Consider the following 25,346-nt stretch of genomic DNA (forward strand, 5'->3'; position numbering starts at 1 on the left):
CCACACAGAAAGGACCCTGGCCGCCCAGCTGGATATTGAACCCGAGAGCTTTTTACTGTGAAGCGACAGCACTACCCACTGTGATGCTGTGCCACCCCAGACCAAACCTGTATTACCTAAATACCTGAAGTGACTTGATCCTGAGACCATCTCCTCTGTTGCTCCTTATTTTTGTTATATATAATTTTACATATATATAATTTTAATGTGTGTTCTCCTGTGTTTATTTATGCTTGATGTATTATAACCTCAATGTGTGAATTCTGATCCATATCTGTTGCTGAATGAATGAGTGTGATACAGGTTTGCATAAACATGTTCTAGAGTAAGAAACGTGTAACAATGTGTAACAGCACAGTAAATAGAGAAAGAGCAAACAAACAACAAAACCCTGTCAACTAGATTACTACTGCATGAAACATCCAAGTGTATCAATGATTCAAGAATAGAACTGTGAGAGAAAGAGTTTTGTTTATCTTAAACGTTTGTCTAGACTCACCGTACTAAATTTTACAACATTTAAAAAAAAAAGATGAAAGACATTATTTATATTGGTAAATTTGCATCGGTTATAACTTAACAATAAGAGACATCAGTATATAATATATACATCAGCTGCGTACATTAATTAATGTTCTGAATTTTCTTCAACTCCAAAAATGCTACAATAGAGAAAAACAACACAACAACAAAGAAAAAAATGACACATGAAAAGACATTTATCTGACAGGAGTGATGACCAGTGGAGCTGAGTTTTCACCTCCATCAGTAAGCCAAGGGCAGAAAATTGGATAGAGTTTGTCAGTGAAAGACTGACCAGTGAAAGAGTAGATATGAGAACTGGCCTTCATTTCATAAAAGGAGACCAGACCCTCCTCATAATCCACAAACACCCCCACCCTCTGGGGCTTCTGTCTCAGAGGGAGGAGGACACGGGAAGAGTCTAGAGCCTTATACTCATCCCCATTCCTCAGACATATACACCAGTGTCCATTCTCAGGGCCCCCTTTAATCTGTCCCTTCCTCTTAATGGACTCTCTGACCACTCCTAAAGTCCACTTAGTCTTCCCCCTGACCTCCACCTCATAGTAAAATCTCCCTGAGGAGAACCCCTCCTTTCCCAGGACATTCACAGAATAATCAAACCTCTCTGGGTTGTCAGGGAGATTCTGTTCCTGATCTCCACATGTCACTTGTTTTCCATCATCAGACAGGATGAGACAGGGATGGGCTGTATCAGGATCCAGAGTCACATCCACTGTAGACAATAAGAATTCTCTTTTTAAGCATATGTGTGTCTGTGCATGTGTGTGTGTGTGTGTGTGTGTGCATGTGTGTGTGTGTGTGTGTGTGTGTGTGTGTGTGTATGATAACTGAGGTCACTGGTTCATATTCTGTGTGAATCAGACACTGTGTGTCCAGGAGAAACATTAATGTCTGTTATTGTCTTCAGTAAAACACTACAGCTCTGATGACTCTGAGTGAACTGTACAGAGCTGTTGGTGACTCCATGTCTGACTCACACACACATTTACACTCCACATCTCTCATGAGCAGATCAGTAAAAACATGACAGTGTGATCAGAAGTGATCCAGTGATCCTCAGTACTGGATACTGTACACTCACCTGCATGTAGTCTCCTTCTGCTCTCAATCTCTGAAAACACACAGACAAGATTTAGAGTAAAGATACAGAATTTTATAACTTGGGTTAATATTTTTGTGTTAATAATTTTGTTGTTGGTTCTCACTCTCCCCCTCTATTGACTGCTTTGAGTCAGATTTCCTTTGTTTTGTTACTTCCTTGTTTTCCTGGTTCATTCAGTTAATTATTCAGTTGTTGCACACACACTTGTTTTTGTTAATCTAGCCTGGTGTTCTCTGGGACTGAATATCACTGGTTTTCCATGGCCTTTGTCTTGTCTAATCTGACTTTACTGTGATGGATATAAATAAGTCAAAGAGTTACACTGAATTCTGTGTGAAACCTCACTTGTTCTTGTTCTTCTTCATGTTCTTGTTCCCGAGCCTCTGTTCTCTGGCCTGGGGGCTACTCCAGAAAGAGGGTTTAGTGAAACTCAGAGTAAGTAGTAAACCTCTGTCTCCAAGCAAAACAAAGCCATAAGGCTCTTCTATTAGGAGGTCTATTACTTGTTCTGAGTTAACAAACTAAACCCGCTTTCTGGAACAGACCCACAGTCTTTGTTAAATAAATGCTGATTCTCCACACGCATCCAGTCGCTCATCCAATTTGTGACAGTTAAAATGGCTTGAATAGAATTAAACACATTTGACCAATATTGTCGTGAATTTCAATCAGACCTGGTGGACAATTTGACCATAATTTCATCACACAAAAAACTCCATTGTTCGACAAAACAAAACAACAATAACAACAACAACAAAAAAAAACAGATTGACGTTACATGAATTTAGGTAAAACTGAACTAGGTAGTACACTGATGGTCATGACTGTGTCCAGTACAGTCATACTGTCACTCAGGAGAAAAATACTAGTTTCACCAGTTTCTAGGAATCAGCACCGTTTAACCTGATGTCAGTACATTGGCTTTGACTCAGTCAGTAGGGTGATACCATTGAATACTTCTGTTTCTGGTTTCATAGGAATAAGGTGATGAAAACATTCCATTATTTCTAACTTTATTCAAGGACATGACATTTCATTTCTAAAGATCTGAGATGGTAATAAAAAAAACCAGACACATCTGTCTTTATTTTCTCATCTGGGCTTTTCGGAATGACAGAGAATTAATAGTATTACAAACAAGGTTGTATTCAGTATACATCCAGAATCCCAAACAATGGATAAGATAACATGTAAACGATTAAGAAATAAATACATAATATTTTTATCCATTGTGTTTGTGAGTATATAAAGAACTTTTTTTAGGTCTAGCATAACTCCACTGGCTTAAAATATGTTGCTATGGCTAACAGAAACCTGTTAGTAGTTCTATTCCAGACATGTGTTTTCTTCCTCTTTTTCTAAATAATAAATTGACTAATTAGTGAAATGTGTGGTGTGTAAATCATCTTGTTTTACTCCCCTCATACAGAATAAGACAGCGTAATATTTATATCTCTTACACATTAAAATAAGACATTGTGATGATTATGGACTATAAAGCACTGACCTTTCTCACACTCTCTCCCGACTTCCTCATGGAATTTTTTCTCCAGCTGTTCCAGAGTTTTCCTCAGAGTGTCCACACACAGATGAGGGTTAATGCTGATGTCAGTGGAGTGTGTGGTGTGTGGACGGCTGCACAGTGTTGGGTAAATCTACAGTCCAGCAGGAGAGAGGAGAAATCTCTCAGCATGGGGAGTCTTGTCATGTGCTGCATTGTCATTGAAAAGAGAGAGGGACACTGACCTGTAGGAGGTGGAGGTGATCTTCAGAGTGGGAGAGCTGCTCCAGCTCAGTGTCTCTCCTCTTCAACTCAGTGATCTCCTGCTCCAGCTCTTTAATGAGACCTTCAGCCTGCCTCTCTGCTGCTTTCTGTTTCTCCTCCATCAGCTCAATCAGCTCAGCCCGACTTCTCTCAATACAGCCAATCAGAGAACTGAACACCTCCACACTGTCTGCTAGCTGTTGCTCTGTGTTTGTCTAATAGAACACAACAATATACAATCATAACTATCATTACATTTATACTCTGATGTTAAAATGAACAACAAAATAACTCACTAAATTAACATCCTGGGTAAAGTATGTCACTAAAAAAAAAAAAAACCTTTGACTTTTTACACTTAAATAAGTTGTTCTGAACCAACTTTGCTGATCTGTACTGAGTGTCTGATGTCTTTAATCTTCTTCAGTTTGTCCTGGATCATCTGCTGCACTTCTGTCTGTGTTTTCCCCACCTGAGACTGTGGACAGAGAGAGAAACACTCAAAAAGTTCACAGATTAATATAGATGTGTATTATTCACATTGATCTGAAATATCACACATATTAAAGCAAACACTGTCTCCTAAATAAAACAGACATTTAAAATAGCTGTACATGTGTCAAAATGTTTATAGTGTAATTCAATATCTAACAATTGAAAAATCCATTCCTCCAAATCTCAACGTTAGTAATGTTTCTCACCTTCCTCTGCTCAGTCTCCTCCTCTAGAGGAACAGTGTTGTGAGTCTTGTGGTCTCCCTCAATACAGAACTGACACACACATGTCTGGTCATCTCTACAGAACAGCTCCAGGGGTCTGTCATGTTTCTGGCATATATAGTCCTCCAGGTTCTTCACAGGATTTATCAGTTTGTGTTTTTTCAGTTTTGCTTCAGTTTTATGAGGCTCCATGTGAGTTTCACAGTAACTCAACCCACAGTCCAGACAGGACTTTACAACTTTCAGTTTCTGACCAGTACAGACATCACAGGACATTTCTCCAGGTTTGATAGCAAGTTCTTCTTTAGCGCCACTAACTTTCAGCTGAACTGTTTTCCTGAACTTAGCCGCCAGTCCAGATATGAAAGTGTTAACACGAAGCTCAGGTCTTATATTAAACTGCTCCTTACAGAGTGGACACAGGCAGTGTTCACTGCTGTCCCAGTGTTTATTGAGACAGGTTATGCAGAAGTTGTGACCACATGGAGTGGAGACAGGGTCAGTGAACACATCCAGACAGACAGAACACAGGAACTGATCTTCAGACAGGAGACTGCTGGAGGAAGCCATGTCTGTCTAAGCAATAAAAATGTCATCATTAAAACTGTTCCTGATATCAGGTGATCCATGTTCACTCTGTACTCACAATAACCATCTAAGCAAAACTGTTTTTTTAAAGGCTTTTGATAAATATTTACAAACTATCAAATAAAATGTATATTTGATTTATGTAACTATTTTATCTCCAAAACAAAAGCCCCCCCCCCCCCCTCTCTCTCTCTCTCTCTCTCTCTCGCGCGCTCTCTCTCTCTCTCTCTCTTTCTCTCTCTCATGTACACACACACACACAGGTGCATATTTACTCACTCTTTTTTTCCCACTGTAACTGAATTCTCTCTCTCTCCTGAACAAATCAGTGGTAATAATCCACGTTTATCACAGTGAGGCAGAAGATTCTTCTGGAGTTAATGCTGAGTAGGAAGTTCCTGATCTCCAGTTTAACTTTCACTTCAGCAGAATGATAAGCTAAGCTTTAAGCTCCTCCCTCCTCACTCCTGCAGCTTACATAAGTCTGTGGTGATGAGGGGTTTCTGATTGGTTGGTTTATGGCGTCACTCAACTGTAATTCCGTACTCACACTCAGGGTGTCCCTCTTTACTCACACACAGTGTCAGTAATCATTAGCGAGTAAACATTAAGAGTCTCTATTGATAACATAATTTTTACTCACTCATGTTCAATCATACAAGAAAGACATTCTAGGTAGCAAGGTGGTATTGATTTGACTTTGATGTATGGTCAAAAGCGCTGATTTATGGTCATTGTTGAAAAGCAAACACTGGAGCAAGAATGATAATTGCTTAGCTTTTCTATATGGAAAATGTGATGTTGATTAATATTTATTCTAAAATGATATTTGGTGAGTTTTTCCACATTGAGAAGGTAATATTGGGTCTACATTGAGGTCTGGTAAAGGTTTCAGCATTGAAAAGATACATGTTCAAAGACCACTTATCAGTATTAATGTAAAGGGAGGTTTTCTACGTTGAAAGGATGAATCATTATCCATTTTAATAAAGGTTTGATGCTCTACCTTAGTGATGGCTAAATCTAGTTGGAACAACACTGATTAAACATCAGGCAAAACCATTGAATCATTATTTATATTTCATCAATGTCCAGTGTGGATCTAGCATTGATCTCACTCCCTGTATTTACCATCTATTCAGCATGATAGAATAAACCATGTTCAACACTGATGTCAGCTCTGATTCAACACTTAAATACTGCACTCACCCAGAGCTGAATAATCATTGTTCTAATGCTGAGATTTGTTTTGCATTGTACATTAAAACAACGTTGATTCAGTGATAGCGCCATAACTGATATAAGGTTGCCAACACTGACAGCACGATGTAGCTGAAACACTATTGAGTGGATTTCCCTTTCATCCTCTGTTCACATTGTTTACTGGTGTCCAGTTGTCTGGTACGGGTGGGAAGATGGCTGTCTTGCCGTTGCAGCAGCAGGTCTCGTGAATTCGTGCAGGAACAGTAGAGGCTCAACAGGGAACAAAAGCACGAGGGAACTGGGCCCCACTGAAGGGAGTGAACAGAAGATCAAAGTCAAATCTAATCAGTGTTGTCTGTGCTGGATTGCTTTCAAATGATATCAGTTAGGGCACAACTACTGATTCAAAATTATTTCAGCAGCCGTGGGTGACCATGGTACTTAAGTGTTGAAAAAACATGGATTCAGTATTGGACGTTGTTTGGTTTTCAATGTTAAATAAATAAATCTCCAATGCAACAAGCAAGATCAATGCTAAATGAGCATTCAGGATCCATCAGACATTGATGCAACACTTTTGCCTGATAACTAATCAACATTGTTTCCAAAACACTTTGCTGTCTGAGAAGCAAGAGGAACTGCAAACAACAACGAGAATGCAAACAATTCAATAACAACATCTGTCTTTAATTTAAGAAACACAAATATGTCACAGTTTAACTATTTCTGTCAAAAACATTTGAAATATTATCAGCGTTTTCTACCAGGGCCTTAAATGCTAAAGAGGTATGCAGTACTCCCAAGCCACCACAAGAGGGCACCAACATATTTGAAGTGTCTTGATCCAGACTGAACCTGTATAACCTTTATAACCTGTAATCCTGAGACCAGACCTGTAGAAACGTGACTTCCACTGCCTTAGCTCACAGCAATAATGATAAACACGTCTGGATATCTTGTGTTTTACAAGGAAATGAAAACGTATGGAAGTATCAGCTGTGTATAAGAGAAGAGAGACAGTCCAGACTGTGGGTGTGTCTGTTATGTTTAAGAGAAGGGAGACAGTCCAGACTGTGGGTGTGTCTGTGTATAAGAGAAGAGAGACAGTCCAGACTGTGGGTGTGTCTGTTGTGTTTAAGAGAAGGGAGACAGTCCAGACTGTGGGTGTGTCTGTGTATAAGAGAAGAGAGACAGTCCAGACTGTGGGTGTGTCTGTGTATAAGAGAAGAGAGACAGTCCAGACTGTGGGTGTGTCTGTTGTGTATAAGAGAAGGGAGACAGTCCAGACTGTAGGTGTGTCTGTGTATAAGAGAAGAGAGACAGTCCAGACTGTGGGTGTGTCTGTGTATAAGAGAAGGGAGACAGTCCAGACTGTGGGTGTGTCTGTTGTGTATAAGAGAAGGGAGACAGTCCAGACTGTGGGTGTGTCTGCTGTGTATAAGAGAAGGGAGACAGTCCAGACTGTGGGTGTGTCTGTGTATAAGAGAAGAGAGACAGTCCAGACTGTGGGTGTGTCTGTTGTGTATAAGAGAAGGGAGACAGTCCAGACTGTGGGTGTGTCTGTTGTGTATAAGAGAAGAGAGACAGTCCAGACTGTGGGTGTGTCTGTGTATAAGAAAAGGGAGACAGTCCAGACTGTGGGTGTGTCTGTGTATAAGAGAAGGGAGACAGTCCAGACTGTGGGTGTGTCTGTTGTGTATAAGAGAAGGGAGACAGTCCAGACTGTGGGTGTGTCCGTTGTGTTTAAGAAAAGGGAGACAGTCCAGACTGTGGGTGTGTCCGTTGTGTTTAAGAGAAGGGAGACAGTCCAGACTGTGGGTGTGTCTGCTGCATATATCCACTGTCAGGACTCTTGAGGAACAGGGCCTGGTATGAACCAATCATTGTAATGATACATATTTAAAACAGAGTTTATAATTCTCAATGTATGATGTCATGTATATCTAGTGTATAATGCTTAATGTGACTTTAATTTCCCTATTTGTCCTCTTGTTTTCGTCAGTATTTAATTTACCACGGAATGAACGTGTGTGATGCAGGTTCGCTTGAACATGTTCTGATGTTAGACATGTAAGGAAATACACACACACACACACACACACACACACACACACACACACACACGCGTGCGCACACACACACAGACACACACACACACACACACACACACACACACACACACACACACACACACACACACACACACACATAAAGAAAGAAATATTAAGTTCACCAATATTCAGCACAGTAAACACAGATTAGAAGAAACAAATCATGCAAGACATTTTCACGTGATTAGTCACTAACATATAGATCAGCTTTGCACATCAATTAATGTTCTGAATTTTCTCACACAATATCTCAGAAAAAAAAATGACACATGAAAAGACATCTATCTGACAGCAGTGACGACCAGTGGAGCTGAGTTTTTACCTTTATGATTAAGACCAGGCTGAATTCAATTTTAAAAAGGCAAATGATATAAAAAAAAACCCCAAAAAATACATGCATTGAAGTATATCTGTTACAAAGGATCAAGAGATATTTTAATTAATGTAATATTTGGGAACAGACATATTTGATGACCGAAATGTCGCCGGTTCGATTCCCAGGGCCGGCAGGAAACGTCCATGACTGAGGTGCCCTTGAGTGAGTCACTGAACCCCCCAGGCCCCACAGACGCTGCAGCCCACTGCTCCAGGTGTGTGTGTGTGTGTGTGTGTGTGTGTGTGTGTGTGTGTGTGTGTGTGCTCGCTGCTCAGATGGGTTAAATGCAGAGTCTGAATTTCTCCTCAGGGATTAATACAGTGTCTCATAAAATACCTAAAGAGACTTGATCCTGACACCATCTCCTGTGTTCCTTTATTTTTGGTGAACTTTCGTATGTTATATTTTGTGTATTATTTGTATATTATAATTTTAATGTGTGTTCTCCTGTGTTTTCCCCATGTTTGCATAGGTTTCCTCCCACAGTCCAATGAAAGGCAGGTTAGGCAAAATTAGAAAGACTGAGTTGCCCGTAGGTATGAGTGTGTCTGCCCCGTGATGGACTTGTGACCTGTCAAGGGTGTTTTCCTGCCTTTCGCCCAGTGAATGCTGGGATAGGCTCCAGCACCCCCCACAACTCTAGGACAAGTGGCTTTGAAAATGAGTGATTGTGTTCTCCTGTGTTCATTTATGTTTATTATAACTTTAATGTGTGAATTTTGATCCATATTGGTTGCAGAATTATGTGTGTGAGACAGGTTTGCATTAACATGTTCTGGAGTAGGAAACGTGTAACACTCACACACATACACATACATGTGTAGACACACACACACACACACACACACACAGTTGAATTTCCAATTCACCAATATACAGCACAGTAAATAGAGAAAAGAGTAAACAAACAAACAAAATGTCAACTATATTACAACTAGACTAAACATCCAAGTGTATCTATGATTCAAGAATAAGGAAAGATTTTTGTTTATCGAAAACTTTTGTCTAGACTCACTGTACCATTCTGCTGTAATATTGAAATTTAGAAAAAAGTGAAAATAAGTCACAATTTAAGGGTAACGGAGACTGTTTTTTCATTTTTTCTATGTTATCTGACACAGATGTAGAAAAATAAGAATGAAGAAAAACATTACATTACCTTATTTATATTCATAAAAATGATCATCAGTTATAACTTAATCATAATAGACATCAGCATGTAATATACACATCGGCTGTACACAGTTATTAATGTTCTGAATGTTCTTGTCCAATACTCCAAAAATACTACAATAGAGAAAAACAACACAACAATACAGAAAAAAATGACACATGAAAAGACATTTATCTGACAAGAGTGATGATCAGTGGAGATGAGTTTTTACCTTCATCATTAAAACAGGGATTAAAAAGTGGATAGAGTTTGTCAGTGAAAGACTGACCAGTGAAAGAGTAGATATGAGAACTGGCCTCCACATCATAAAAGGAGACCAGACCCTCCTCATAATCTACAAACACCCCCACCTTCTGGGGTTTCTGTCTCAGAGAGAGGAGGACAGAGGGAGAGTCTAAAGCCTTATACTCATCCCCATTCCTCAGACTTATAGTCCAGTATCCATCCTCTGGGCTCACTGTTATATCTCCCTTCCTGTTAATGGATTCTCTGACCACTCCTAAAGTCCACTTAGTCTTCCCCCTGACCTCCACCTCATAGTAAAATCTCCCTGAGGAGAACCCCTCCTTTCCCAGTACAAAGACAAATAGATCAAACCTCTCTGGGTTGTCAGGGAGATTCTGTCGTGTGTCTCCACATGTCACTTGTTTTCCATCATCAGACAGGATGAGATAGGGATTTGCTGTATCAGGATCCAGAGTCACATCCACTGTCGATAATTTAGAGAATTCTCATTTAGTTTTGTGTGTTTTTGAGTCTGTGTGTGTGTGTGTGTGTGTGTGTCTATGATAGCTGAGGTCACTGCTTCATATTCTGTGTGAATCATACACTGTGTGTCCAGGAGAAACATTAATGTCTGTTATTGTCTTCACTAAAACACTACAGCTCTGATGACTCTGAGTGAACTGTACAGAGCTGTTGGTGACTCCATGTCTGACTCACACACACATTTACACTCCACACCTCTCATGAGCAGATCAGTAAAAACATGACAGTGTGATCAAAAGTGATCCAGTGATCCTCAGTACTGGATACTGTACACTCACCTGCATGTAGTCTCTTTCTGCTCTCAATCTCTGAAAACACACAGACAAGATTTAGAGTAAAGATACAGAATTTTATAACTTGGGTTAATATTTTTGTGTTAATAATTTTGTTGTTGGTTCTCACTCTCCCCCTCTATTGACTGCTTTGAGTCAGATTTCCTTTGTTTTGTTACTTCCTTGTTTTCCTGGTTCATTCAGTTAATTATTCAGTTGTTGCACACACACTTGTTTTTGTTAATCTAGCCTGGTGTTCTTTGGGCATGAATATCACTGGTTTTCCATGGTCTTTGTCTTGTCTAATCTGACCTTAACCTGATGGATATAAATAACTCAAAGAGTTACACTGAATTCTGTGTGAAACCTCCATTGTTCTTGTTCTTCTTCATGTTCTTGTTCCTGAGCCTCTGTTCTCTGGTCTCGGGGCTATTCCAGAAAGAGGGTTTAGTGAAACTCAGAGTTAGTAAACTCAGAGTAAGTAGTAAACCTCCTAATAGAAGAGCCCTATGGCTACATTCTCCAAGCAAAACAAAGCCATAAGGCTCTTCTATTAGGAGGTCTATTACTTGTTCTGAGTTAACAAACTAAACCCGCTTTCTGGAACAGACCCACAGTCTTTGTTAAATAAATGCTGATTCTCCACATGCATCCAGTCGCTCATCCAATTTGTGACAGTTAAAATGGCTTGAGTAGAATTAAACACATTTGACCAATATTGTCGTGAATTTCAATCAGACCTGGTGGACAATTTGACCATAATTTCATCACACAAAAAACTCCATTGTTCGACAAAACAAAACAACAATAACAACAACAATAACAACAACAAAAAAAAAAAACAGATTGACGTTACATGAATTTAGGTAAAACTGAACTAGGTAGTACACTGATGGTCATGACTGTGTCCAGTACAGTCATACTGTCACTCAGGAGAAAAATACTAGTTTCACCAGTGTCTAGGAATCAGCACCGTTTAACCTGATGTCAGTTCACTGGTTTTGACTCAGTCAAAAGGGTGATACCATTGAATACTTCTGTTTCTGGTTTCATAGGAATAAGGTGATGAAAACATTCCACTATTTCTAACTTTATTCAAGGACGTGACATTTCGTTTCTAAAAATCTGAGAAAGTAATAATAACAACAGACATATATCTCTTTATTTTCTCATCTGGGCTTTTCGGAATGACAGAAAATTAATACTATTACAAACAAGATTGTATTCAGTACACATCCAGAATCCCAAACAATGGATAAGATAACATGTAAACGATTAAGAAATAAATACATAATATTTTTATCCTTTGTGTTTGTGAGTATATAAAGAATTTCTTTAGGCCTAGCATAACTCCACTGGCTTTAAATATGTTGCTTTGGCTAACAGAAACCTGTTAGTAGTTCTATTCCAGACATGTGTTTTCTTCCTCTTTTTCTAAATAATGAATTGACTAATTAGTGAAATGTGTGGTGTGTAAATCATCCTGTTTTGCTCCCCTCATACAGAATAAGACAGCGTAATATTTATATCTCTTACACATTAAAATAAGACATTGTGATGATTATGGACTATAAAGCACTGACCTTTCTCACACTCTCTCCCGACTTCCTCATGGAACTTTTTCTCCAGCTGTTCCAGAGTTTTCCTCAGAGTGTCCACACACAGATGAGGGTCAATACTGATGTCAGTGGAGTGTGTGGTGTGTGGAGGGCTGCACAGTGTTGGGTAAACCTACAGTCCAGCAGGAGAGAGGAGAAATCTCTCAGCATGGGGAGTCTTGTCCTGTCATGTACTGCATTGTCACTGAACAGAGAGAGGGACACTGACCTGTAGGAGGTGGAGGTGATCTTCAGAGTGGGAGAGCTGCTCCAGCTCAGTGTCTCTCCTCTTCAGCTCAGTGACCTCCTGCTCCAGCTCTTTAATGAGACCTTCAGCCTGCCTCTCTGCTGCTTTCTGTTTCTCCTTCATCAGCTCAATCAGCTCAGCCTGGCTTCTCTCAATACAGCCAATCAGAGAGCTGAACACCTCCACACTGTCTGCTATCTGTCTCTCTGTGTTTGTCTAATCGAACACAACAATATACATTCATAAGTATCATTACATGTATACTCTGATGTTAAAATGAACAACAAAATAACTCACTGAATTAACATATTGAGTAAAGCATATCTCTTAAGAAAATACATTTAACTTTTGTACACTTATAGTAAACTGTTCAGAACTGACTTTGCTAAGCTCTACTGAGTGTCTGATCTCTTTAATCTTCTTCAGTTTGTCCTGGATCATGTGCTGCACTTCTGTCTGTGTTTTCCCCAGCTGAGACTGTGGACAAAGAGAAACACTTACGAATTTCACAAATGTTTACTGTTCATATTGACAGAAATATTACATGTTTAAAACAAACACTGTCTGCTCCACTGAGTAAAATAGGCATTTAAAATAGCTGCACAGGTGTCTAAACGTGTATGCTGTGTGATGTAATATTATCTAACAACCTAAAAATCTAATCATTCAAATCTCTATGTTTGTAATATTTGTCACCTTCCTCTCCTCACTCTCCTCCTTTAGAGGAACAGTGTTGTGAGTCTTGTGGTCTGTTTCTGTACAGAACTGACACACACATGTCTGGTCATCTCTACAGAACAGCTCCAGGGGTCTGTCATGTTTCTGACATATGTAGTCCTCCAGGTTCTCCACAGGATCCATCAGTTTGTGTTTTTTGAGTTTGGCTGCAGTTTTATGGGGCTCCAGGTGAGTTTCACAGTAACTCAACCCACAGTCCAGACAGGACTTCACAGCCTTCAGTTTCTGACCAGTACAGACATCACAGGACACTTCTCCAGGCTTGTCGGCTAATCGCTCTTTAGGGCCACTAACTTTCAGCTGGACTGTTTTCTTGAACTCAGACACCAGGCCAGAAATAAAAGTATTAACATAAAGTTCAGGTCTTTCCGGAAACTGCCTCTTACAGAGTGCACACAGGCAGTGTTCACTGCTGTCCCAGAATTCTTTGAGACAGGTCATACAGAAGTTGTGACCACATGGGGTAGAGACAGGGTCAGTGAACACATCCAGACAGACAGAACACAGGAACTGATCTTCAGACAGGAGACTGCTGGAGGAAGCCATGTTTGTCTAAAGAAACACAAAGACATCATAAAAAGTGTTTATGATACCAGGTGATCTGTGGACATAAGGAAATCAGCTCTGTATTTACAAAGACCATGTACATAAAACAATTTAGTAACATTCTCAGACCAAGAGGAACATGTTGTATAAAATAAATTAATTCCACACTCATCTCACACTCCTGCTCTCTTGTTCTCTTTCTTTCTTTCTCTCTCTCTCTCTCTCTCCGTCTCTCTCTCTCCACTCACTCACTCACTCACTCAATCAATCACTCACACACACACACACACACACACACACATCTCACACATCTCACACACTCGAACACATACAGGCAAACTTACTCTCTTTTTCTGTTTTCCTCTGTGTTGTCTCTCTCCTGAATGAGTAAATGGTTGTCCACGTTGATCACGGTAAAGGAGATGACTCTTCTACATAAAGTCTTTGGGAAGAAATGGGAAAAGGTTTCTGATAAACACTTTTACTTTCTCTTCGGGAGGGTGTTATCAGTAAGCCCCTCCCTCCTCAATATTGTAAGTTAAATAGGATTTATGTCACCACTGACCTGTAATTCAATCTTTGTGCACAAGATGTCACTGTAGGTCCTGAGACAGACTCACAGAGTATTACAGAATCAAGAGTTTAATATTTCAGGTCTAACTGTCAAAGGCTGCATAATTGAAGCATAAACTTGAGTCTGCTAAAAGAAGCCACAAACAACATAAAGACCAGATTAGTTTAGTGGTAATGAGAGAGATTAACTCTTCACACACACACACACACACACACACACACACACACACACACACACACACACACAGACAAACTAACTCTCTTTTTCTGTGTTCCTCTGTGTTCTCTCTCTCCTGAATGAGTAAATGGTCGTCCACGTTGATCACAGTAAAGGAGAAAACTCTTCTAAATGAAGTCTCTGGGAAGAAATGGGAAAAAGTTTCTGTTCTACCGTTTTGCTTTCACTTCTGCAGAGGAATATCCATAAACCCCTCCCTATCTCATACTGTAAGTTAAATAGGATTTATGTCACCGCTCACCTGTAATTCAATCTTTGTGCACAAGATGTCACTGTAAGCCCTAAGACAGACTCACAGGTCATTAAAGAGTCAAAAAAAGAGTTTCATTTTGTAGGTCTAACTGTCAAAGGCTACATGACTGAGGGCACAGCCTTGACAATCTTGCTAAAACAACCCACGGACAACATGAAGATCAGATTAATTTAGCAATAACGAGAGAGATTAACTGATATAAATCAGACATCAGGATTGACTGTTGAATATCTTAAATGGCTTTAAGACATGTCACTGTGACCTTCTTGTTTCTGTAGAAGAGAGTTACTGTTTACACTACTGGCACCATCATACCTTCTGCAAAAATGAAATGAAAGCATATTGTATTAGTCATAGCCACCAAAACATTCTGTTGAAAGTGTGTTAACTGTCAGTTGGACCTTAGAGGCTAAAAAATTAACATTGATTTTCACATATATCACAAACTGGAGAAGACACCAGGTACATTTGCAAAGATTAATAGCATATAACACAGCATATAACTATGAAACACAAGAATCCAGGATGAAACAGGCACAGGCTTAACAATATACCTCTCAAAACTTACTGACTCAGGGATAACCAACACAGACATCAGATACTGACGGTTCCTCACAAACCAACAAAGCAAAATCAAAAGTTGTTTATTTATTTATTTATTTATTTATTTATTTATTTATCTATTTTACAAACTAGGAACAAGACTAGATTCACTGAAACAAGTACAGCTAATTATAGATTAACCACGTGAAACAAGAGGAATTAGGAAGTGACCAAAAACATAGCACACAAATGACCAGCGGAGGAGCAGAGAACCATGGCATGACAGTATGTTTAAAAAGCAGACAGAAAGTCATTAGGATTATCAGATCAATTTCCATGATTTTCTGGGAGTAGACAAAATCATTTTTATATTCCATGACTGATTTACTCACTGTTACTCCCCTTTACTCTCACATGCAGAGACTCATAAGAAGCTGCTGATGTTTGACATGGACTCTGAGAATGTGTCAGAAACCCTGAAATCCCAAAAGGTTTCAGAAACGTATAATTACTCTCACATTAAAATTGTATCTGAAATGATTAATTTACAGTAAGTAAGGCCTACCTACAAACACAAACAAACCACATATTTATGTATGTTATATTGCCATTCACAAAAGAAACAGTGATGGTGGGGAGAGACACCATTTGGGGCTTCACCAATATAACATTTTTAATTGGTCATTGCATAAATATGTCATTGTCTCAGGAGATATACACAGATTTACATTAATTTATGTACATAGATTTACACACACGCACACACACACACACACACACACACACACACACACACACACACACACACACAGACACACACAAATAGTTACTTAAACACACCAGAAATTTAAGTTCAAATTCAAAATGGTTATTTTGATAAATATTGCTGCATTGTATTTATACTATTATAACCTGCAGTAGAGGAATGAGGAACAGTGGAGTAATGTCTTCTCTTGAGATATATCTCTTTCAGCTCAGGAACTGCATTTTTGGATCACCATCATTTATTACAACAGACAACAAAAATAAAACCATCAGACTGAACATGTGGGAGACATTTCACTTTCATCAGTCAAGAATCATGAGCAGATATCTGTTAGTGTCATTATTAATTATGGGTTGTCTTAGTGTGTGTGGAGATCAGGGTTTGACTGGGTGGGACAAAGACAGAGGCTAGAATTTCACAACTTTTCTCTGTCAGTACACAGTCAGTCAGCCTGGAAACTAAATAGTACATCTAAATATTAAACTTAAATCTCTTCAGTTAAAGACAAACAAAGACCCACACACATGCACACATGCACACACACACACATTTACCATAGAGAGACTGAGGGAGAGAAGACCATCATACAGGTATCTATGCAAACTCTTCAGTTCCAGGCATACCACAAACACAGACATGTACACATGGACACAAAGAAAGAATATCCACAGAGAAAGAAAGATAAACCCAAAGATACACTCAGGAAGAGAGGAAATTATAGAATCTCAAGATCATACATACAAACTCACACATAATAAGAAATAGCGAAAAAATATGTAGCCTCAACCTGTCCTCTCTCTCTCTCTCTCTCTCTCTCTCCCTCTCTCTCTTTGTCTCACACACACACACACACACACACACACACACACACACACACACACACACACACACACACACACACACACACACACACACACACACACACACTCACCTATACCTCTTCCTTTTTAATTTCAGTGCTCACTGCACATTCCTTTTGTTTACACTGTAAATATTTTTATCTCTTTTGAAGTCTTCAGTCAATTTGTGAGCTCAGGAAATTCCATAGAACCTTGTTATTGATCTCGTTATTTTGAGGAGACTCAGCATTCTTTTAACACATTCTTAAAACCTTCAAATATTGTATTAAATCATTTTTGTTATTTATTTTTGTTATTGACGTAGTAACACTTGCATTTCATCAGTTATTTTACCTTCCTGATATGTAATCAATAGTTCACCTAATAAACTTAAGATACAAGTAATTTTATGGGAGTGATTGGCTGAGTGAGACCATTCATGACACTACAAAAAGGAAGCAAATGACTCTGCACTTAGAACACTGTCCAAAATAAAAGTTCTCTAACAGAATACAATACATTTCATTACTACTGATGAAAATAATTGTATTCTGTAGTTACAAATGTTGTTTTGGGACAGTTTCAGAAGTCAAAAAGCTAGTCATGCTACTGGATAAACATTACTTTTGATCTCACAACTGGTAGGAGTTGAACAAATACCTACCAGAGGCAAGCACCATTATGTAGATGATGATGGGACAGTGAGTGGAGTCATCAGTATTTGTGTACACGAGTTCAGTAAGAGCTGTTTACATTTCAGCCATTCTGAATAGTGATCTTTTCTGCTCCGTTCGTAACCTCATCAAGGATAAAGCCAATGAAGGATTTATGCTGGGTAGAGAGAAGTCCCTGTTCTTTAACTTTCACTTCAGCAGAGTGGAATCACTGTACCCCTCATCCTTCAGCGGTGCTGGTTATGACTTTTGACCTGTAATTCCATCCTTATACACAAGAGGTCGCTGTGAGTACAAACACAGCATTAGAATTCCTAAAAAAATCCACTTTGATGTTTTAATATGGCTACACAGCTTCACTCACGGACTTGATTCAAATAAATCAGCCAATTATCAACAGCCCACATTCAAGTCAAATTAAGTTTTGTTCAATGAGAAAAAAATATCTGAGATAACCCAGACATCAGTACTGGATGATCATTGCAAATCTTAACAGAGATGCAATTTTTATAGTGCAACTGGGTAATAATTTAACATGTCTCTAATATCTAATATTATAACAGATTTTATAATACCCAATGTATAATTTCTTGTATATCTAGTATATAATGCTTAATGTAGTTTTAATTTTCCTATATGTCCTCATATTCTTCAGTGTTTGTTCAATATAACTTTAATGTGTGTTCTTCTGTTTTCCTTTGTGTTTGTTTATTGTGACTATGTGACTAAGATGTGTTCTCCTGTTTTCTTTTTTGTTTTTTTATTGTAACTTGTGTGTTCTGTGTTCTTTTGTGTATGTTTAATATAAGTTCAATGTGTGTTCTCCTGTTTTCTTTTGGATTTCTTTAATGTAGATTTAGTGTGTGTTCTTCTTGTTCTTTAGTGAATTTCGATCAATAATTTGTCACTGAATAAATGTGTGTGATGCAGGGTTGCGTGAAGATGTTTTGATGTTAGACATGCAAGGAAACACACACACACACACAAACACACTGTCACGCTGGTGGTGTGGTGCAGGACCCAAGTGCAAAGACATGATGATGAAGGTGACAAAACGGAGGACTTTACTTAAACTGAAGGCAAAAATACAGGTGCAAAAAGGAACAAAACCAATAACAAAAAGGTGCAGCATAAAAGTGTGCAAACTAACACAAACAACGATAGACAAGAGACAGGGGAAACACTAGGACTTAAATACAGAGGGAGGACTAAACAGGGCAAAACAGGATTGGTCCAAATTAACAAGGTTAATAAACGGGACAAACAGGAACAGGTGAGGGGCGGAGACAAACACAGAACAGGAGCACAAGAGACACATTAAAACTAAAAGTCCAAAAGATGGTGCAGGCTGTGACACACACACACACGCATAGACACACACACAAAGAAAGAAATGTTAAGTCCACCAATATACCTCACAATAAACACAGAAAAGAGGAAACAAATCATACAAGACATTTTCACGTGATTAGTCACGAACATATAGATCAGCTTTGCACATCAATTAATGTTAAGAATTTTCTCACACAATATTTCAGAAAAAATGACACATGAAAAGACATTTAACTTACAGCAGTGACGGCCAGTGGAGCTGAGTTTTCACCTTTATGATTAAGACCAGGCTGAATTCAAGTTTAAAAAGGCAAATTATGTTTAAAAAAAAAAAAAAAATGACATGCATTGAAGTATACCTGTTACAAAGGATCAAGAGATATTTTCATTAACGTAATATTTGGGAACAGACGAAGACGAGGGCTTGTGACTGAAATGTCGCCGGTTCGATTCCCAGGGCCGGCAGGAAACATCCATGACTGAGGTGCCCTTGAGTGAGTCACTGAACCCCCCCAGGCCCCACAGACGCTGCAGCCCACTGCTCCAGGTGTGTGTGTGTGTGTGTGTGTGTGTGTGCTCGCTGCTCAGATGGGTTAAATGCAGTCTGAATTTCCCCTCAGGGATTAATACAGTGTCTCATAAAATACCTAAAGTGACTTGATCCTGACACCATCTCCTGTGTTCCTTTATTTCTGGTGAACTTTCATATATTATATTTTTTGTGTTATTTGTTTATTATAACTTTATTGTGTGCTCTCCTATGTGCCCCTCATGTTTGCATAGGTTTCCTCCCACAGTCCAAAGAAAGGCAGGTTAGAAAAACTGGAAACACTGAGTTGCCCCTGGGTATGAGTGTGTCTGCCCCGTGATGGACTTGTGACCTGTCAAGGGTGTTTTCCTGCCTTTTGCCCAATGAATGCTGGGATAGGTTCCAGCACCCCTCACAACCCTAGGACAAGTGGCTTTGAAAATGAGTGATTGAGTGTGTTCTCCTGTGTTCATTTATGTTTATTATAACTTTAATGTGTGAATTTTGATCCATATTTGTTGCAGAATTATGTGTGTGATATAGGTTTGCATGAACATATTCTGGAGTAGAAAAAGTGTAACACACATACAGTTGAATTTCCAATTCACCAATATACATCACAGTAAATAGAGGAAAGAGTAAACAAACAAACAAAATGTCAGCTAGATTATTGCCAGATTAAACATCCAAGTGTATCAACGATTCAAGAATAAAACTGTGAAAGAAAGAGTTTTGTTTATCTAAAACTGTTGTCTAGACTCATTGTACCATTCTGCTGTAATATTGAAATTTAAAAAAAATATGAACATAAGTCACAATTTAAGGGAAACAGAGACAGTTTTTTAATTTTTTCTATGTTATCTAACACAGACGTAGAAAAATAAGAAAGGGGAAAAACATTACATTACCTTATTGATATTCATAAAAATTGTCATCAGTTATAACTTAATCATAAGAGACATCAGTATGTAATATATACATCAGGTGAACACAGTCATTAATGTTCTGAATGTTCTTGTACAATACTCCAAAAATACTACAACAGAGAAAAACAACACAATACAGAAAAAAATGACACATGAAAAGACATTCATCTGACAGGAGTGATGACCAGTGGAGCAGAGTTTTCACCTCCATCATTCATACAAGGGCAGAAAACTGGATAGAGTTTCTCAGTGAAAGACTGACCAGTGAAAGAGTAGATATGAGAACTGGCCTCCACATCATAAAAGGAGACCAGACCCTCCTCATAATCCACAAACACCCCCACCTTCTGGGGCTTCTGTCTCAGAGAGAGGAGGACAGAGGGAGAGTCTAGAGCCTTATACTCATCCCCATTTCTCAGACGTATAGACCAGTATCCAGCATCAGGGCCCCCTTTAATCTGTCCCTTCCTGTTAATGGACTCTCTGGCCACTCCTAAAGTCCACTTAGTCTTCCCCCTGACCTCCACCTCATAGTAAAATCTCCCTGAGGAGAACCCCTCCTTTCCCAGGACATTCCCACATCTATCAAACCTCTCTGGGTTGTCAGGGAGATTCTGTTCCTCATCTCCACATGTCACTTGTTTTCCATCATCAGACAGGACGAGACAGGGATGGGCTGTATCAGGATCCAGAGTCACATCCACTGTAGACAATGTAGAGATTTCTCATTTAGTTTTGTGTGTTTTTGAGTGTGTGTGTGTGTGTGTGTGTGTGTGTGTGTGTGTGTGTGTGTGTGAATCATACACTGTGTGTCCAGGAGAAACATTAATGTCTGTTATTGTCTTCAGTAAAACACTACAGCTCTGATGACTCTGAGTGAACCGTACAGAGCTGTTGGTGACTCCATGTCTGTCTCACACACACATTTACACTCCACATCTCTCATGAGCAGATCAGTAAAAACATGACAGTGTGATCAAAAGTGATCCAGTGATCCTCAGTACTGGATACTGTACTCTCACCTGCATGTAGTCTCCTTCTGCTCTCAATCTCTGAAAACACACAGACAAGATTTAGAGAAAAGATAGAGCATTTTATAACTTGGGTTAATATTTTAGTGTTAATAATTTTGTTGTTGGTTCTCACTCTCCTCCTCTATTGACTGTTTTGAGTCAGATTTCCTTTGTTTTGTTACTTCCTTGTTTTCCTGGTTCATTCAGTTAATTACTCAATTGTTGCACACACACTTGTTTTTGTTAATCTAGCCTGGTGTTCTGTGGGCATGAATATCACTGGTTTTCCATAGTCTTTGTCTTGTCTAATCTGACCTTACCGTGATGGATCTAAATAAGTCTAAGAATTATATTGAATTCTGTGTGAATCCTCCCTTTTTCTTGTTCTTCTTCATGTTCTTGTTCCTGAGCCTCTGTTCTCTGGTCTGGGAGCTATCCCAGAAAGAGGGTTTAGTGAAAACTCAGGGTTAGTAAACTCAAAGTAAGTAGTAAACCTCTGTCTCCAAGCAATACAAAGCCAAAGAGCTCTTCCATTAGGAGTTCTATTACTTGTTCTGAGTTAACAAACTAAACCCGCTTTCTGCAATAGACCCACAGTCTTTGTTACATAAATGCTGATTCTTCACATGCATCCAGTCGCTTATCCAATTTGTGACAGTTAAAATGGCTTGAGTAGAATTATATACATTTGACCAATATTGTCGTGAATTTCAGTCAGACCTGGTGGACAATTTGACCATCATTTCACCACACAAAAACCTCCATTGTTAGACAAAAAAAACCCAAAACAAAACAAAACAAAACAAAACAAAGCAAAACAAAACAACAACTACAACAATAACAACAAAAAAACAGATTGACGTTACATGAATTTAGGTAAAACTGAACTAGGTAATACACTGATGATCATGACTGTGTCCAGTACAGTCACACTGCCACTCAGGAGAAAAATACCAGTTTCACCAGTTTCTAAGAATCAGCACCGTTTAACCTGATGTCAGTTCATTGGCTTTGACTCAGTCAAAAGGGTGATACCATTGAATATTTCTGTTTCTGGTTTTATGTGAATAAGGTGCTGAAAACATTCCATTATTTCTAACTTTATTCAAGGACATGACATTTCATTTCTAAAAATCTGAGATAGAAATAAAAAAACCAGACATATCTGTCTTTATTTTCTCATCTGGGCTTTTCGGAATGACAGAGAGTTAATAGTATTACAAACAAGGTTGTATTCAGTAAACATCCAGAATCCCAAACAATGGATGAGATAACATGTAAACGATAAAGAAATAAATACATAATATTTTTATCCTTTGCGTTTGTGAGTATATAAAGAATTTTTTTTAGGTCTAGCACAACTCCACTGGCTTTAAATATGTTGCTTTGGCTAACAGAAACCTGTTAGTAGTTTTATTCCAGACATGTGTTTTCTTCCTCTTTTTCTAAATAATAAATTGACTAATTAGTGAAATGTGTGGTGTGTAAATCATCCTGTTTTACTCCTTTTACTCCGCTCATACAGAATAAGACGGCGTAATATTTATATCTCTTAAACATTAAAATAAGAAGTTGGATTATGGTGATGATTATGGACTATAAAGCACTGACCTTTCTCACACTCTCTTCCGACTTCCTCACAGAAATTTTTCTCCAGCTGTTCTAGAGTTTTCCTCAGAGTGTCCACACACAGATGAGGGTCAATACTGATGTCAGTGGAGTGTGTGGTGTGTGGAGGGCTGCACAGTGTTGGGTAAACCTACAGTCCAGCAGGAGAGAGGAGAAATCTCTCAGCATAGGGACTCTTGTCCTGTCATGTGCTGCGTTGTCATTGAGCAGAGAGAGGGACACTGACCTGTAGGAGGTGGAGGTGATCTTCAGAGTGGGAGAGCTGCTCCAGTTCAGTGTCTCTCCTCTTCAGCTCAGTGATCTCCTGCTCCAGCTCTTTAATGAAACCTTCAGCCTGCCTCTCTGCTGCTTTCTGTTTCTCCTTCATCAGCTCAATCAGCTCAGCCCGACTTCTCTCAATACAGCCAATCAGAGAACTGAACACCTCCACACTGTCTGCCATCTTTTGCTCTGTGTTTGTCTAATAGAACACAACAATATACATTCATAACTATCATTGTATTTATACTTACACATTCAAATGGACAACAAAATAACTCATTAAATTAACATCCTGGGTAAAGTACATCACTAAAAAAAAAAAAAAAAACCTTTTTACACTTAAATACATTGTTCTGAACCAACTTTGCTGAGCTGTACTGAATGTCTGATCTCTTTAATCTTCTTCAGTTTGTCCTGGATCATCTGCTGTACTTCTGTATGTGTTTTCCCCAGCTGAGACTGTGGACAGAGAGAAAAACACTCATACAGTTCACAGATTAATATAGATGTGTATTATTCACATTGATCTGAAATATTACATGTGTTAAAGAAAACACTATCTCCTCTGCTAAATAAAACAGACATTTAAAATAGCTTTATATGTGTCAAAATGTTTATAGTGTAATGCAATATCTAACAACCGAAAAATCCATTCCTCCAAATCTCAACGTTTGTAATGTCTCTCACCTTCCTCTTCTCAGTCTCCTCCTCTAGAGGAACAGTGTTGTGAGTCTTATGGTCTGTTTCAGTACAGAACTGACACACACATGTCTGGTCATCTCTACAGAACAGCTCCAGGGGTCTCTCATGTTTCTGACATATATAGTCCTCCAGGTTCTCCACAGGATCCATCAGTTTGTGTTTTTTCAGTTTTGCTTCAATTTTATGAGGCTCCAGGTGAGTCTGACAATAACTCAACCCACAGTCCAGACAGGACTTCACAGCCTTCAGTTTCTCACCAGTGCAGACATGACAGGACACAGTTTTGACAGCAAGTTCTTCTTTAGGGCCACTAACTTTCAGCTGAACTGTTTTCCTGAACTCAGCCGCCAGTCCAGATATGAAAGTGTTAACGCGAAGCTCAGGTCTTATATTAAACTGCTCCTTACAGAGTGGACACGGGCAGTGTGGAGTGCTGTCCCAGTGTTTATTGAGACAGGTCATGCAGAAGTTGTGACCACATGGAGTAGAGACAGGGTCAGTGAACACATCCAGACAGACAGAACACCGGAACTCATCTTCAGACAGGAGACTGCTGGAGGAAGCCATGTCTGTCTAAGCAATAAAAATGTCATCATTAAAACTGTTCCTGATATCAGGTGATCCATGTTCACTCTGTACTCACAATAACCATCTAAGCAAAACTGTTTTTTTAAAGGCTTTTGATAAATATTTACAAACTATCAAATAAAATATGTATTTGATTTATGTAACTATTTTATCTCTAAAACAAAAGCCTCTCTCTCTCTCTCTCTCTCTCTCTCTCTCTCTTTCACTCTTTCTCTCACGTACACACACACACACACAGGTGCATATTTACTCACTCTTTTTTTCCCCCTGTAACTGAATTCTCTCTCTCTCCTGAACAAATCAGTGGTAATAATCCACGTTTATCACAGTGAGGCAGAAGATTCTTCTGGAGTTAATGCTGAGTAGGAACAAGTTCCTGATCTCCAGTTTAACTTTCACTTCAGAAGAATGAGAAGCTAAGCTTTAAGCTCCTCCCTCCTCACTACTGCAGCTTACATAAATCTGTGGCCATGAGAACTTTCTGATTGGTTGGTTTATGACGTCACTCAACTGTAATTCCGTACTCACACTCAGGGTGTCCCTCTTGACTCACACACAGTGTCAGTAATCATTAGCGAGTAAACATTAAGAGTATCTACTGATAACATCATTTTTACTCACTCATGTTCAATCATACAAGAAAGACATTCTAGGTAGCAGGGTGGTATTGATTCGACTTTGATGTATGGTCAAAAGCGCTGATTTATGGTCATTGTTGAAAAGCAAA

The 25,346-nt window shown here is 38.9% G+C and overlaps 3 protein-coding genes across 3 annotated transcripts; all 3 read right to left on the reverse strand.

Annotated features, from left to right (window-relative positions):
- Window positions 1-719: 719 nt before the first annotated feature.
- LOC115814057 (zinc finger protein RFP-like) lies at window positions 720-4,711 on the reverse strand. Its single transcript, XM_030776779.1, has 6 exons — window positions 4,115-4,711; window positions 3,796-3,891; window positions 3,395-3,628; window positions 3,156-3,201; window positions 1,628-1,657; window positions 720-1,258 (listed from the first exon to the last, which is right to left on the reverse strand). The coding sequence occupies exons 1-6, from the start codon at window positions 4,700-4,702 to the stop codon at window positions 720-722; spliced, it is 1,533 nt and encodes a 510-aa protein (XP_030632639.1). The 5' UTR covers window positions 4,703-4,711.
- A 5,043-nt stretch (window positions 4,712-9,754) lies between these two features.
- On the reverse strand, window positions 9,755-13,894 carry LOC115814059 (E3 ubiquitin-protein ligase TRIM39-like). Its single transcript, XM_030776781.1, has 8 exons — window positions 13,883-13,894; window positions 13,297-13,759; window positions 13,166-13,218; window positions 12,851-12,946; window positions 12,452-12,685; window positions 12,208-12,355; window positions 10,631-10,660; window positions 9,755-10,314 (listed from the first exon to the last, which is right to left on the reverse strand). Exons 1-8 carry the CDS (start codon window positions 13,892-13,894, stop codon window positions 9,755-9,757), a joined length of 1,596 nt encoding a protein of 531 aa, XP_030632641.1.
- Window positions 13,895-20,590: 6,696 nt separating this feature from the next.
- On the reverse strand, window positions 20,591-24,607 carry LOC115815820 (E3 ubiquitin-protein ligase TRIM39-like). Its single transcript, XM_030778843.1, has 5 exons — window positions 24,017-24,607; window positions 23,693-23,788; window positions 23,295-23,528; window positions 23,051-23,198; window positions 20,591-21,150 (listed from the first exon to the last, which is right to left on the reverse strand). The coding sequence occupies exons 1-5, from the start codon at window positions 24,596-24,598 to the stop codon at window positions 20,591-20,593; spliced, it is 1,620 nt and encodes a 539-aa protein (XP_030634703.1). The 5' UTR covers window positions 24,599-24,607.
- Window positions 24,608-25,346: the final 739 nt, after the last annotated feature.

Source organism: Chanos chanos, chromosome 6, assembly GCF_902362185.1.
Source record: "Chanos chanos chromosome 6, fChaCha1.1, whole genome shotgun sequence".
In the NCBI taxonomy this organism is placed as follows: domain Eukaryota; kingdom Metazoa; phylum Chordata; class Actinopteri; order Gonorynchiformes; family Chanidae; genus Chanos; species Chanos chanos.